This window comes from Cydia pomonella, chromosome 1 (assembly GCF_033807575.1).
Source record: "Cydia pomonella isolate Wapato2018A chromosome 1, ilCydPomo1, whole genome shotgun sequence".
Lineage (NCBI taxonomy): Eukaryota > Metazoa > Arthropoda > Insecta > Lepidoptera > Tortricidae > Cydia > Cydia pomonella.
In genome coordinates, this window is record NC_084703.1 from 6,729,466 (window position 1) to 6,745,296 (window position 15,831).

At 36.3% G+C, this 15,831-nt stretch overlaps 1 protein-coding gene across 2 annotated transcripts in view; it reads right to left on the reverse strand.

Annotated features, from left to right (window-relative positions):
• LOC133523748 (epidermal growth factor receptor) overlaps window positions 1–15,831 on the reverse strand; it is a 149,558-nt gene that overhangs the window by 10,708 nt on the left and 123,019 nt on the right. Inside the window, exon 1 of one of the 2 annotated variants that reach the window (XM_061859493.1) lies at window positions 9,634–9,944. The exons of the other annotated variant lie outside the window; for it this stretch is intronic. Coding sequence (XP_061715477.1) covers window positions 9,634–9,748 — 115 coding nt within the window. The 5' untranslated portion in view covers window positions 9,749–9,944. Of the gene's footprint in view, window positions 1–9,633; window positions 9,945–15,831 lie in introns of those variants that run through there. 2 annotated transcript variants of the gene reach the window in all.

The following is a 15,831-nucleotide window of genomic DNA, read 5'->3' on the forward strand; positions in this document are numbered from 1 at the left end:
CGGCTTATTATTCTAACAGACAATAATACACAGTTGTACTATTTTCGATACTAATGTCAAGACTAAGTTAGAGCTCTGTTTTATTGTTTTGTAAATGAAACAACAACGTCAATTGTTAAATTTGGTTTAATGGTTGAACCGAGCCTTTGTAATTGTTGTGTCTGCGCACGCATGTTTCTAACTCTTAAACGAAAATGTGACTGCCACGTTGAATTTGGAATGTAGGCCAAATCAAAGCAAAAAGTTATTGGCATTTGATTCCATTCGATAGGTACGACTGTTCTCTTTGAGACTGATCATAAAGACGTTCTTATAATTTAAGATATTATAATACGCGTTCTTAGCTTTTAGCTTGTAAGATACTCATACGGGTCAAAAAGTGGATTTGTAACATAGTGATTTCAATCCTCTTAATTTTATCTAAGTTTTTCAATTACACTTAAGTACTACGTGGTACTACTTACATTCGCTTATTCAAATGTTCTTATAATTTTATTATCAACTAAACTAGCTACTAAACTATTTGACGATTTCTCGTTTCAACTTACTCAACACCATACCTTAGCCTCAACACTTAAACAAATGAACATTCAAAAGATTTATTTTAGACGATAAAACTATTGTTACAATCTCAAAATTAAAGACATCAATACTTAAGTTGCACTTAACTACCTGCACACTTTAAGTGCCGAGACATTTCTAAATCATAAGACAACGCTGCCCGCTTTTTGTATTCACAGAACCAGTGGTATTCAAAAGGTAGAATTTACCTGGTCGTTCAAATAATGGAACGTTTTTTTAACCTATCCCGCGGTGTAGACAGTGTAGTGTTACCGTCATACGATCTCTCGAGAGGTTTTTAACTACGCAACTAATATTTATACTTCAGGTAACGAAATGGGTTATTAACGACTTTGACTCCCGTGATAAAGTCCATGATGCGGTGAAGTTTTTCGTATGACGTTTTGCTGGATTAAATGATTAGAGTATAAAAAAAGTAAGTAAGTAAATTTAAGTAGGTAGTAGTAGTGGTATTCAAGTATGTAGTAGTATGTTTTTATTTTTATATGATATAGGGATTACACAATTAGTATCATTCCTACCTGAATAATTGTAACATGTAGATACATGACTGTACACGAATGAGAAAGCAATAAATAAACGTCTAACAAATTCGAAATCTTCATTGGAATGTATCTTCTATTAAAACGGGTACATTGACCATCGGCGCGTGTTGGGCCGAAGGTGTTAATGAGTGTTGCTTACATTCTGAGCCGCTATCGAGATCCTAGTGCATAAAATTATATGCATAATTAAAATAAAGCTTTAAAAAATGACACATAACGACGCGTGGGCATTTAAATATCGCTTTAAATTTCGAATAACACGCCGAAGGTTTACGTAAGTTAGTTGGGTTACCTCCCACGTGATAGCACGGCGAAGTTGAAAAGGTTCTCGATGTTAGGAGGTTGATTGGTGATGTATGATGGTTGGATTCGGCTCGGTTGGCTTGTGGGTAGAAAATCCGGACGCACGACCCGGTTACCGATGACACGGGAGATAATATTGAGCCTGCGTTGCGCTCGCTGACTCCGATGCAGCTGATATTATACGAGTATGACAAGTATCAACAAAGCCTATGGGATTTGTAGTAACATTGTAATGAGAAAAGGTTTGACCATGGATGTGTAAAGATTCTATATCAATACTCGTAACATTAACCCTAATTAAATAGCAGGTTTGTTTCCTTGACAAAATAGTCAACCATTGGTATTTTAAGTGCATTGGCTAAAACCAACGAAGCAATCCATGTTACAAATAAGTTTTTGGCAAAAATTTCATTTTTGGTACAAGCTTTTATCGCTGACTGTACTTTTTTTTCCACAGGCAACTAATACTCATCGAGACAATTCTAAAAACCCAAAACACAATTAGGTTGCGTTGTTTTATCAGAGAGTTCCTATGGCTACCTCCTGTCTCCACCATCAGATCAGCTTGATGGAACCATAATATTGCATTGTCACCCGACTTACATATGTATGCAAATTTTCAGCTTCATCGGAAACCGCAAAGAGGGTCAAATTTATCTTGCAAGATTTGTCCCATACATACTAACAGGGCAAGTTGAATAAAAGCTTGTGAAAATAGAGATAGTTTTGTTATATTTATTATGCAAAAAACAACCTGTTATGTTTTATTTAGGCTTCAAATTCCCTATAGGATTCATATGCCATATTTACCTACAGTTGCAGAATATTGTAACAACAGTTAGTAAAAGTTTCTACTTTATTAGAGTGCCGAACGAACGAAGCAAACGTCAGAGGCAGTTTATAGTTGGATTAAAAATTCATTAACTCTACGTAAAAACAAGTCGCGACGTTATGATCCTGGTCCAAATTAAATACATTTACAAATACAAATGAATCGGCCGCTGCGGTTAAATAAAACCCCTTTTGAAACTACCACGGTTATACATTTCCAAAGGAATACGTGAACAAGTTTAGTAGGCAGTGTTTTTCTCGATCCGATCTTTCCCAGTCCCCTTAACTGTCCCTGGCGTGGTAACATGGCGACAGGTTTGTCTGCGAACGATCTTTTTATCCAGTTACTTGAATTCTGAGGCGCTGGAACCAGTTTTCGCCTTAGCCACATTACTGTGCTAACCGTGCCTTTCACTGTAATTCGTCATTGCGAGCGATTACATTGTCGCGTGCGGCGATGTTTTGTTTTTGGCTATCAAAAGGAACCTTCATTGGACGTTAATATTTAAAAATATCAAGTATTAAAGCCGGCAGGTCAGTATTTTTCCCTTAAAGTGAAATACCTATTATAATTTATACGGTCTTGCGCAATTTCCGCCGCCATAAATGCACTTGTGTATTGAGGGTACGTTTCGAGTTTATGCAACCCCGGTTAATTATGTACGGTAGGGACTAATTAAGAAAACTTGTAAGTGTTTATTGCACGTCCCATAATCGTCATATGGATTGTGGCACGGACAAAACACGAAAACAATAGTAAACACACTAATAACTTCTTTAAACCAATGTCAGCTAAATTATTCGCAACAATATATCATCAAATTAACTTAATAAATCAATTGTATCGATTTCTAAGCGGCTATAACATTCCAATGGATCCGATAATAAATTATTGACAAATGCCTAACAATAAATCACAAGCAGTTGTATAGGTAGTATACCTTATTTTATGTGTTTTATGACATTATAAGCTAGCTTCCTCGATCTTAACGACATGATTGAGATGTAAAACTTGTTGAATGTGGCGTCTGCAGCTTTTATCCCATACCTAGAGAAATGCCTAAACGTTCCATGTAAGCAAATTACACCCCCAAACCAATAAACCCTATGAAACTAAGCCTACGTAAGCATTTAAGAAAATTGAATTCATCAACAAGTGTTATTTATCTTCTAGGGTGGACAGTGGCAAGATTGCTGGACACATCAACTGTTGAGCAAAGCTTCAAGGAGCTCTACAATGACCGGTCATGTACTTTTGCCTCCAACGCTCTTAATCAGAGGGGCTACCGTGAATTTTTCTCTTTTACTCCATTAAGGCGTAATTAGAGTGACAGAGAAAGATGTCCGCATTTTTCGACTTTCAATATTCGCGGTAGGCCCTCAGATCGTCGCTGGCTTGTGACTGGATGTCGTTCGATACCTCCCTGGCGGGAAGTATGTGTGGCCGTGTCCGCCGTTAGGCTACGACTGCTGTAGCGGGTCGCTCCCTACCGATGTGGGGAGGTCATTCCACGTCTTTTTATGGACGTGTGTGCTGCTGGTGATGGCCAACTCTTCGCTACCGATCGGTACCCAACCCCACGACCCCTAGCCTGGTGATACCGTTTGAGCGGGGCCAGGTTTCGGGGCCGCGGTGAAGGCGACCGGTAGCTTAGCTTGCGTGTGCGGCGTGCTGGTGAGGCTCGCTGACTTGTTCAAGTCCTTCCCGCACTGCGTTCTCCGATTCAAGTATATACAGCATCACAAAATACTCAGTCAATGTTTTAGGCGTGAATTTATGTATGTAAATGACTACGAATAGACATCATTCTAGAGGTTAAAGAAACTAGATGTTATTCTTCGTATAATTAAGCTGATTAGTTTGAAGTGGCCGTTACTGGAACTAGTTTCGAGATTTGTCAATAAGATACAGTGCTTATGGGAAATGGATTTTTAATGAGCTGTTAATGTGCATAACAAATAGGCAAGCTATTTGGTGATTGGTGCTCGTGTTTTTTTGAGAAATTTATACAGTAGCGCTCGGTAATCCGGCACCAGAATTTTTCCCCCTTTGCCGGATTATTGGAACTTTCTGATTAGTGGATTTGTATGAAAAAAAAAACACGAAAAAAAACATGTGGCACTACCAAACAATGTAACTGCTCTGTAATCCGGCGTTCGGCTGTGTATAATGCCGGATTATAGAGCGTGCCATCTAAAATATTTATCAACTATATCAGGAAACCGAATGAAATGTATACCTCAATACTTATTAAACATCACTCTTGTTAGAGTCAGACCAAGATAAGTTGGCAGCGATTTTAACAGCCCAGACAGTGCAAGTGTCATTTTAAACGTCAAACTTCTATCAAATTATGACTTTTACTTAACACTTGCTCAGGCTGGGATCAAAATCGTTGCCAACTTAGCTTGGTTTGACTGTATTGTCTCTAATGCATCTTCTGCGGGGACGCTATATGTATATGTAAATATTGTTTATTCTTAGTTGATTTAGAACATATGAGGGACGATTCGTGGTCTCAGTGTGTGAACCCCCTTTTAAGACTTCAATTACTAATTCAAATCATATTGGAAGTCTATTTCCTACTTTTAGTATAACAAATACGTTAAGGAATTTAAACATAATATGTTACTTGTCCCCCTATTTTAGACGTTGTCATAGAAAAGGGTAGATAAGACTTCTGCTAAAAGACTAGGCTTTACTCCTGACTTTAAACCAATAGGAGCAAAACCACTACGTTATTCGGCTAAAATCAGATTGTCATGATGCTCAAATCAAATACAGAAGGAACATCACAACGTTTCACTAAAAATAGTCATATTAAGATCCCGTATGTTCGTGTTCTTCCCTCATTCTCACTGAGCGTAAGCGACATGGATGTGCGTGCTCGGGACCGTGGATATCATGTTGTGAATTTTAATTACTTATAAGCTAAAAAAAAATCGCTGAGTTCCCTTCCCTCGAAAATAAGCGCCTTTTTAGAAGCAATTTTCATGTTTAGCTTTTGTGCGTATATTGTTATAAATTTTTAAAGTGCATTTTAGTCCTATTCGTATATTTGTGTTTTTTTTCTATCGAGCGAAAGTTAAAAATTCTGGATTCGAATAGTTGAAGTCCCTAGAGAAAATCATAAAGATTGCTAATTTTTCAATAACTCCGCTCTCTGAACCTACGGCACCTTAAAGTTGAATTGGGCTAATGCAAGTAGGTATGTTTTACTTAAAGCTCTTTAACAAGATTGAAACCACTACGCGCTTCTTTAAGAATTCAATTTCAAAATGCAAGGGAAACATCTTTATGGTACCCAACGCCATAACCAGAACGTTCTAAAGAAAACAAAGTTCTACTTAATAAAGCCAATCCTAAGAAAACTATGCGGTAGAGCATATGTCTCAATATATTCAAATGCATAAATACTGCATTAAACCCGACAGATATCCGTTCACATGACCGTGCCATTCCTTGGCATAATGCATTGGTAATAGGTCATTGAAGACATTATTTCCGCGTAATCATATGTAGAATTTATTTACAGTCTTGCAGAAGCCTTGATGTTGTAATTGACTGTATAAAAACGAAACCGGTAAATACTTAAATATTTAATGTCTACTTGATCCATTAGCTATGTGTCCGTTGCTTTATTATATTTTGTAACGGGATATTTAGAAAAACGAATTGAAGAGTCTTTGAAAATAATTCTATATTGTTAAAAAGCTTTTAATATATATTTCCAGACTTTGAATAAAAATGCATAGTACCTATTGAACACTAAAAAGGATAATTCAGTAACCTATAAGAGATTTTTATAACTGCCTCCATTTAGTCGATCCATTTGATTTAAGTTAGGGAGTCATTATTTGACGATCTCAGCCGCTAATTTTTTGACGAACTAGTCCCAGATTTTTAAATTATTTGGTTGAGATTTTAGCCGATTACCCGAATCGCCATTTAAATTTAATGCCACTTGTTCAAAACCGCGCCCTGGAAAGTAATTCGGAACAGACGTTTAACTTATATCCTTAATAATCTAAGCAGGTAGTTTGCCTAATACTGCATCATGGTCTAAAGGGCGTGATATCCTATGAGTCTTTAACATACTTGATATATGCCATATGCATTAAGTATGGCTTGTTGCTAGTCACTTATGCGCATACCATACCACTTTATTACAATCGCATTATGCTTTCCTGGCGATCATTAAGCTTGGAATTCATGTGACAACATGCTTAATTATTCAACAGCTTTATTAAAACTACTGAAATCTCTCGGATAGTAAATCACAAAGATTTATTAGCTTGTGATTATTCTGCCACAATTACCTGATATAATTGTCTTGTTTGGTCCTCATCCATCACACGTATTCTGCCGTAATATACTTAATTTATATATTTCCCTCCAAGCCCATTAGTGGTGTCTTCACTTTAATAATAACATCTGTCGGCGGCCGATTGTAATATTAGACAGATCATGAAATTCCTAGGCATATCGTGAAACGTAAAAATCTTTCTCTCGTTCCCTGGGTCGACGGAGCCCCGCAAAGCGCCTATTTCTATACATTTTGCCCTTCGAGCATTCGTAGTAACCGTAGTAAAGGTTTAATGTGGCTACCGTCAAAGCATTACACAGTAATATTACGATCTGCCGCCGTCATATCGATCGAATTAAAAATAATCGTGTAACCTTTTAATAACGCCATCTGTTGTTTAAGTAATTTTAAGTTGTTTAAGTTTAAATAATTTTTTTGTGGTTGTACTGCGTTAGTTTAAATAATAATGCATGAATGTGCTTGCCATAAACATGTGGATTGTGGAGTCTTTTTACAAAGTGACTGGACAGTTAAATAAGGAAATTAGCGATTGAATATTGAAATCGTTTGCGTCACGGTTGTTTTTAAATATTGTGTGCGGAACAGCATTCCGCTCCGTCCGGCCATTACGCTTATTGCGTTTTACTTGTAAATCGTTATTTGACGACTAATTTGTATGATAGTACTGGTACGAGGTTGAAGGTTTGTTTGGATCTTAGATAACAAAATGTAAACCTATCATTTCTGAGCGCGATAGAAATTGATGCTGAAGTTATGAGACAAAGAAACGTTACGCCTTCATGAATTATGAGATTATGACAGAGTTTTTGATGTTCATACCTGATATAGTAATTGTGCTATCCTGAGCTTATTTATCAGCGAGAAATTTATCATTTATACCCTGTTTCACAAATGTTATGTATCTAAAATGTTTTAAATACTATTAGGCAACTCCTTATGAAACACCTCCAAAAAATACATGGAGTTTAACATCGAACCATCCGACGTTCATCACAACATTCTCAACCGACGGTTCTTAGATCACGTCCCTCTCCCTTCCACCTTCTACAGGTGCATCGGGGACAAGCGATGTTTAATTGTTTTGTGCTTAAACCTGCCTGTGTACTTGTTGCGTTTAGGGCTGTTCATTATCCAACTTATTTTGGACACATTGTGAGATAATGTAAGGTGTGCTGATAATAAAACTTGACATGGGATAGCAGGCTACTTTTGTCCTATACACATACATCTATATAGAATAATTACTCACAGAGTGGGCATGAATTGGCGGCGTAATCAACCTAGCTAGGGGGAGGATATAGGAGTGGTAGGCTACTAAAAAGTATTTTGAATTTGTAAAGTGTAGGAATGAAGTTGTAGATCTGATAATATTTATTTGTTTTACAAAAGGCCAAAGTTGTTATTTAACTGCCCGTGCTCCCTGAGCAAACGAAAGATATCAAAACTAAACTACAAGCGTAGCAAGTAGTTCGAAAAGTGAAATCTTTAGCGTTGCGAGGGTTAAACTAATGAATGAAACACAAAAATGTTCACCGCACCAAATACTCACTGTTAAACATTACAATTAAATCCAAATGACCGGAATTAAATATTATCATTCCAAATACAGTTACATTGTATTTACTTGCCTCTGGGGTCTACATATATGTATTTATTAACCCAAGTTATTTTAAGAAATTCGGTTAATTTAGCCACTATAGGGTATTACGTGAAAATTATGTAAGATTATGTTTCCCTGGCGCTTGAGAGTTAATGGGAGCCTTTATTGCGCACACGCAGCGCTAAGGCAGCTTCGCTATATAAGGCGCAGTTGGTTCTAGATAAGCGTTGTTTATCTTGGAGCGATTAGCGTTTACTCCACTTTATAACTACTATTATGAATCTAACTCTTTGAAGTGTATACATGACCTCGCTAGCATAAAATGGACATAATAACAATATTGCAACGCACTAACTGGCACAAAACATTTGAAACGTTGCTAACTGTACAGCAAAGGGAAATTATAAAAGTCTAGTAGATAAAAGAACTTACAATAAATATCTCGTTAGTATACTAACAACACAAAGAATTATGCTGCATATTAGGCTCCTAACTAGGAACTTATGTAGGTACCTAGTACCTACCTAGTTGCGGAGTAAATATGTCGACAAAACATGTTCTCTTACAGGTGACTTCATAATTGAGTTAACCTATTGAACTTAATCATTCTTAACTAACTATGTCGCTGCTGTGTTGTGTAGGATTATAAGTGTCATAAAAACAAAAACAGTCACATCAGCAGCCAAAATAAGTGAAAAGTCCCGACGCGTCATGTTCTGTAGCGAGACTTTTTAAAAAAGATAACTGTCAATAATTAAAACAGGTAAATTACTATGTTATACCCACACAAGCTCGGTGAAATGTGATGTTTCGTTCACTTTAACGACATTCGAATAAGGACACCTTTGACAACTTGCTTGCCTATAGTTATAGTGGGCGTACCTGTGTTATTTTCAATAGGTTTCTCTTAGCGGCCCATATGATGGTGTATCGGCATTTATTCGTTTTACATTACGCAAAGCTATGTAGACGTGAGACTGATACCCGTTCCCTTATATTTTTAACCGTATAAATAAAAGGAACAAACAAGACAGCAAATAGAGTAAATGGAAAATTAGTTACTCTGAAGGATTAACTAATACTAAAAGCTTTTCTGGCCGTAGCACTATAGACTCGTTCAACTCGACCATAACCGAGTCGATCAGAAAATCGGGTCCTCACACACTGATAATGGCATTACCACATTCCCGCGACAAGCCTGAAAAATACCGCGAATTCCCCGATTATATATATTTCCCATTAAATATATAAGATCTCTTAAAAGTAAAGAAAGCTGCAGGCTCTGAAGTAGGAACAGAAAAGTAGAGATCACATATTTGCACCCAATTTCCTGGTCGACCATAACACACACCAACCCTAATCAAACCGTCACACCTAGGGATGTAAGCGCAGCCTCACATATAGCACAAAAAACACCAAAACACTTGTAAAACACAACACTCACTCTTCCCCTTCACAAACTCCGAGTGCTTGGCGCGCGCCGGCACGACATGGTGCGTGCGGTGCGGGCCGCGCGCAGCGTCGGCGCAGGCCACCAGAAGGATCAACCAGAGCAGCATGCTGCGACATCACTATAACGAGTGGTCGGCGCGAGCGTCCATCGCGTACTGAGGCGCGGGACGCGACCAGGTAAGGCTTTCGGGTTTGCTTTTTCAATCTTCGAGCTTTGGAAGGTTTAGACAGCTCTCGAGGCTTTTGGCTTTTAAGTGGCGCGCGTACTATTTACTACGTGTGGGTACATTTTATTAGTTCAGTGTTTTTTTTTTTATTGTTCAGCATTTTTGCGCGCAACCTACGGTGAAATAGATTTTATAATTTAATACACGCAGCTGCAAAAAAATATTTGTGTATTTTTGCATAATTTTGCAGGTACATACATATGAACCCTGAAAATCAAATGGCACATTTTAGTCGTGTCTTGTACCAAAACACAAACAAATACAATTTAAAAGATAAGCAGTGTGTATTTAAACCCTAATAAGAATATGTCACACACGACAGACGATAATTTTTTGGTGTTTTTTTAGACCAATGAACATCTATTTATCTACGATACACTACCTACTCAAGTTTAAAATGAGAGGGTGCAAATCGCGTCCGATCAAAAATCTACACAGCCTCTACATTACGTATTTGTACGAAGACAAAAGTTTCAGATGTATAGATTATCTTGCAAACAAATCTGCTGTTTTTCTTATAAGTGAACCCCGACACAGAAGAACAAAAACTGTCAATGCAATTCATATAGTCTTGCCAAGTCATTAAAGCTGATATTTGGACCAATGGTTTACTGGAAAAGTTTCATCTTACATTCTAAATGTTATTATAGAGCCTCCGGCCGAGTCTGGCCGTTCGTAGGCCCAGGTAGCGCGAGCCAGGTATGCGGTCAAAAACGCTACGTAACCAAACTTTAATAATAAACTATTGTGCTCAACTATACTTATAATTAAAAAGTGTACTCGAACTGAACCTGTGAGGAGTAGCCAATGGTTTAAATAAGATTTTATAGTTTAAATTATTAAAATTCTCTGTTCTTTCGTAGCTGACTTTGCTTATTTCCAACTACTCTTAGAAATTAGAAGGGAACAATAGAAATAGCGCGCCACGCACAACTTGGGACGGAAGATATGGCCATCGTGCGGGTTTTTAACGTTTTACCTTTATTACAGTAAGATATACTTTTGTTTAAAAAAAATCTCGTTACGTCCCTCAGCTATATCACTAGCTATTTTATACTTAACTGCTACTGTTGGGGTATGAAGGGTACAATTAAATTAAATGAAAATTAGACATTCTTCGTGATATTCGAGCCAACTTTAAAACGAAAGTGGAGGGCCCGTGCGAAATAGCCTTTTCATACAAACACAGTCCTCATTTTCCTCTTTGGATATACACATTATTGAAAATATTTTGACACTATTTGTTGTATATCAAACACAGCCATGTCTCGTCGTTTGATTTTTTCGAATTTGAAATATGTAAAACTATTTTCCAAAATGTCAATATCCAGAAAAGATTTTTTTTTGCCTTTGTAAATACGTGTAACACTTCAATATAGAAACTACAATTTTGCATTAGCCCCCTCTTAAATAGCTGATATTGGTGAGAAAATAGGGATTATTGGCATGCACGGTGTTACTACATATGCGCAATATATTTAATAGGTATTATAAATGTAAAGGCGAAGAATCAGCACATATAGTATAACCATAATTAAGCTGCCTTCGAAGGCTATTTCATAAAGGATTTTCATATTCTGTACTTTTGTTACTAGTAGCTAATATCACTTAGCAGTATAAATAGTGTTATCCACGACGACGCGCAAATTTGCAAAATCTAACCTTTAACAGGGTGATAATACGAGCCAGAGCCGGCGCGGCGTCTTCGTTTTTTTTTTATACTACGTCGGTGGCAAAGAAGCATACGGCCCGCCTGATGGTAAGCAGTCTCCGTAGCCTATGTACGCCTGCAACTCCATAGGAGTTACATGCGCGTTGCCGACCCTAATTAACACCCCTCCCCCCCTCGTTGAGCTCTTCGTGAATAAAAACGATTTATTATTAGAGGACAATTGTACCTACTAATATTAGACAAATTTGAGTAAAACACATATTGCAAAAACATATTTTAAAGATTATAAGATTATGCGGAATTTTCCACTAAAATATTACGAGAAAAAAATGGGTTAGTGAATATAAAAGAAACGCTTTGCAGGTTTGCGTGCGATTTAATACTTTTCTACATATTAAGCATACGTATACTTGTACTGTTTATCAGATAACATGGAAAAGTGTGAATCTTAAGTTTTCACGGATTCAAGACTGAACCACATATGTATCATATATCATCTTGTTTTGGATTAGTTACTTTTACATATTTATTTAGTTAATTTGACCAGCCTTTCAGTTTTTGAAGTAGAGTTACTCTTTTATTTTGTTTTTTAAACTTGGAGCTTTAAAGTTTATTTTTATTTGTATTTCGTCTAACACAAATTCCATTTTATTAAATGCCCATACTTCTAAGTCCACTCGCTCGTTGAACTCTTTACAAAAGTCGAGTTCAATCTCGCACCAAGTCATAAGATTTCGTTCCTCACAGCAATAATCTCGGATACTTCCCTGTACATTTCTGTAAACGTTTGGTTCAGTGAGTAATGTAGGCATGTTGGACGCGCAATGGTTGTTCAAGCGCGTGGTCGAGCGGTTGTTTGCGGTTACGAAATAACTGGGTATAGCGCTAGTGACTAGTCGCATTCCTTCGAAACCTTTACTAGATTAAGGGCGCTGGCGCCGACGATAAATCGCCGATAAAATAAATGGCACTTAAATAAGGTTATTTTACTTAGCCCAATTGTTCAAATGTTACTTAAAATATAAACCTTCAGGCTTAGTATTGAACAGGACTTGTTAACTATACCGTTTATTCTAAGATTTATAATACATTTAAATTCGGCTGTTTGTCTTTTCAATCATCATCATTATTAGACTAAAATAAAAACGCCCCACTGCTGGGAACATGTGCTATGGGAAGTGCCTGCTAGCCTTTTCTCTTGGACCAGAAAGAAAGAGCGAATTTTTTTTTATGGAGGATAGGCAGGCGTTTGACCACGATCACACCTGATGGTAAGTGATGATGCGGTCTACGGTGGTAGACAAATTGTAATAAAACAATTTGGCTTTATTTTAATCTGACGAATGAATGAATGATGATGATGATTGAAAAGAAGCATCAGGGGTATTTAAATAGAAATTGATTTAAATTTGGTTGATTATTCATTCTTTTATTATTAAAATAGGTATGAATCGAGTTCTATAGACGCTCCGCCATATCAAAGCGTACGCTGGGTTGATTATATAATGAAACCCGGAAAGCGCAACGATGATGTGGAGGTGTCAACTTTTTGTGACTTAACAGCCTCATGGTGACTCTTGCTTGTTGTCTTTATGCAATTTTCCCTATAGGTAATAGCAGATCTATTAACATAAACAGTAAAGGTTACTCTTTAAACACACTTTCAGTTCCTTCTTCCCACTCCCAATTACCACTATACTTTAACAGCTCTTGCAACTCTATTTCGAAAAAGTTAAAGCTCAAAATTGGTTGAAACCATATTCAGTTTAAATTTGCCGTGACCCTATCTACTAGCTCAAGTCTGCTTTTGATATAGGCTTTATTGCACTGTCTTTAGGTAAATTATCCTGTGGATAAATGTGTTGTATAGTTCAAGCCCTTAGTCCGCCTACGTTATCGCTGACCTCGTCAGGCCCCGTCTATAAAGTAAGTTTAAACTAAATAATGTTATGAATTTTATTAAGGTTTCTATATATAGATGCGAAGACAAAACTAAAGCAATTGGACGTACGCAATAAGCTTTTATGGAACATAAAGAGATCAATGAGATCAGTTTCCCAAAATTGTTTTACGAGTATATAATGCTCGACAGGCTCTGAGTAGGTTCATAAGACCCATAGGGCTGCAAAGACCCGTGTGTCCTTCAGAATTCAGTTATTTAAGTATCGGGAAACAATAAGTTTGAATGTTACATGTCTTACTAACCTTGTAATAGCATACTTGACGATTCATGCAAAATAATATCATTTTGTCGGTTGTTGAAAACCTTAATTGCAGAAGTATCACCTCGCCTTATTGGCAACGACTTTAATATACAACACTTGGTTGAAAACAGCACATTTCGTTTAGATATAGATATAAACATCTGTATTTTTATTTATTTATACTTTATTGCACATAAAATATTAAGTAAAAATGGTAGACTTAATGCCTTAAGGCATTCTCTACCACTCAACCACTGGGTCAAAAAGAGACGTTTGTTAGGTGCAGACGTTGGACCTGAGAATAAATTATTTATTTGCATACCAGGTATTTGAAGGTGAAAAGGGTGTAGCAAAATAGGACGTTTACAATAACACAGAGTTCACTTAATACATACGACTTACACTTAGATACTAATAATATTAAAAATTCTAAATTGCTCTTATAACCAAGTAACAATAAAAGCTTTAAGTAATAACAATGTAAGTCCATTATGTATACTGTTTTTGTAAATATAACGATTTATAGATTCTAGTCATTAGTTATTCATCAATATAACAATAATACAGATGGCCTCTTTTAACTATACGAGTAGTTATTACATATAAACGAAAATTTGCTATACCTATTAAAAATTGAAGTATAGTATGAAGTAACATAGTATTATCATCCAGAAATTCAGCTATTGTGTTATAACATTAATTCGCCAACTTACATTTAAGACGGTTTATAAAGATCGAGTTTGCTGGTTCAGTTTTTAAGTATGTGGGGATTTAGTATAATATTTTATGGCTCTGTTATATGGTTCGTTCTTTTATATCGTTTATAATTTTGCGTCGAGAACGTCGAGGATTTTGACAAAATTTGAATAGATATAGATTTTTTGGACAAATGTGGCTACTTCCAGATTGTATAGGGAGAGGAGAGTCAGTAGGTTTAGGTATAAAGCTTCACAAGGAAGGCCTAGCTGTTGTAAATCGTTATGAAACTGTTAGCCTTTTGCCCCAACTGTCCTAGCCGTACGCCTTTCATGTTATTCACTGTTAGTACCTACTACCACTTAGCTATAGCTTATTGTGGTGATTTTATGTTCCATTTTTGATTGTTGTAACCAACGGGTTGTGTAATGTGTCTGACCTGTAAAGGCGATTAAAACTGATATTATGTTAAATATGATTTTTATGTGAGGCGTATTTTATTATGCTAATTATTATTTATTGACCATAATTAATTAAGAATCTATTTGATTCTATTTCCAAACTATCCTTTAAATATATATTTTATATAAATTTTATTTATTTAGTATAAATTTTATTTTGACACTTGGAGAGACTTTACACCTCCAAATTTTATTAGTATTAGTACTCTGACATTGGGGACCTTTTACATCTCCAGATTTAATGTGTTTTTAACCATAGAGACTATACATCTCTATTGTATTGTATTAATTATTTATTTTAAGATTATTATAATGTAATGTTTACCCAGGTATTGGCTGTTGTATTTATAAATGTTGTTATGTATTTTTCATGTCACTATATGATGTTACTATAAATGTTGTATTGACTTGTAAAAGAGCCCTTGAGGCCTACTTGCAGAATAATTTTTTGAATTTTGAATTTTGAATTTTATATAACTGCGGCGTGTCCTTCGCACGTCTTGCAATGTCGAAGAAATCTTTCTAGTCTATATATTTCTCGGACGAGGGGGTCCCCGACTTTTTCGCGGTTACTAGATACTGGAGGAAACTGCGTCGTTCCGACAACAAAATACTTGAGGCTGTCTCTGACGATATATTAAGGAGTCCGGTGTTTAAGCGCTGGATTTCTGTTCACATGGATCAGAACAAAAAAATACTGCACATACCATGTGCAATTTTAATTTTATACTTAATTTTAACATGAGTGGCACCCCTTTACAGTGTCAATTTAGTTTTAATTTGTAATAATAACTTTGTATGCACTATGGGTACTGACTGCCTGAAATAAAAGCCTTTTATTTTATTTATTTATTTATGTAAATGGGTGGAGGGAGAGGTGGCGCGGAAGACTTACCCAGCTGGGAGAATCGAAACTTATTAAGCTTTTGG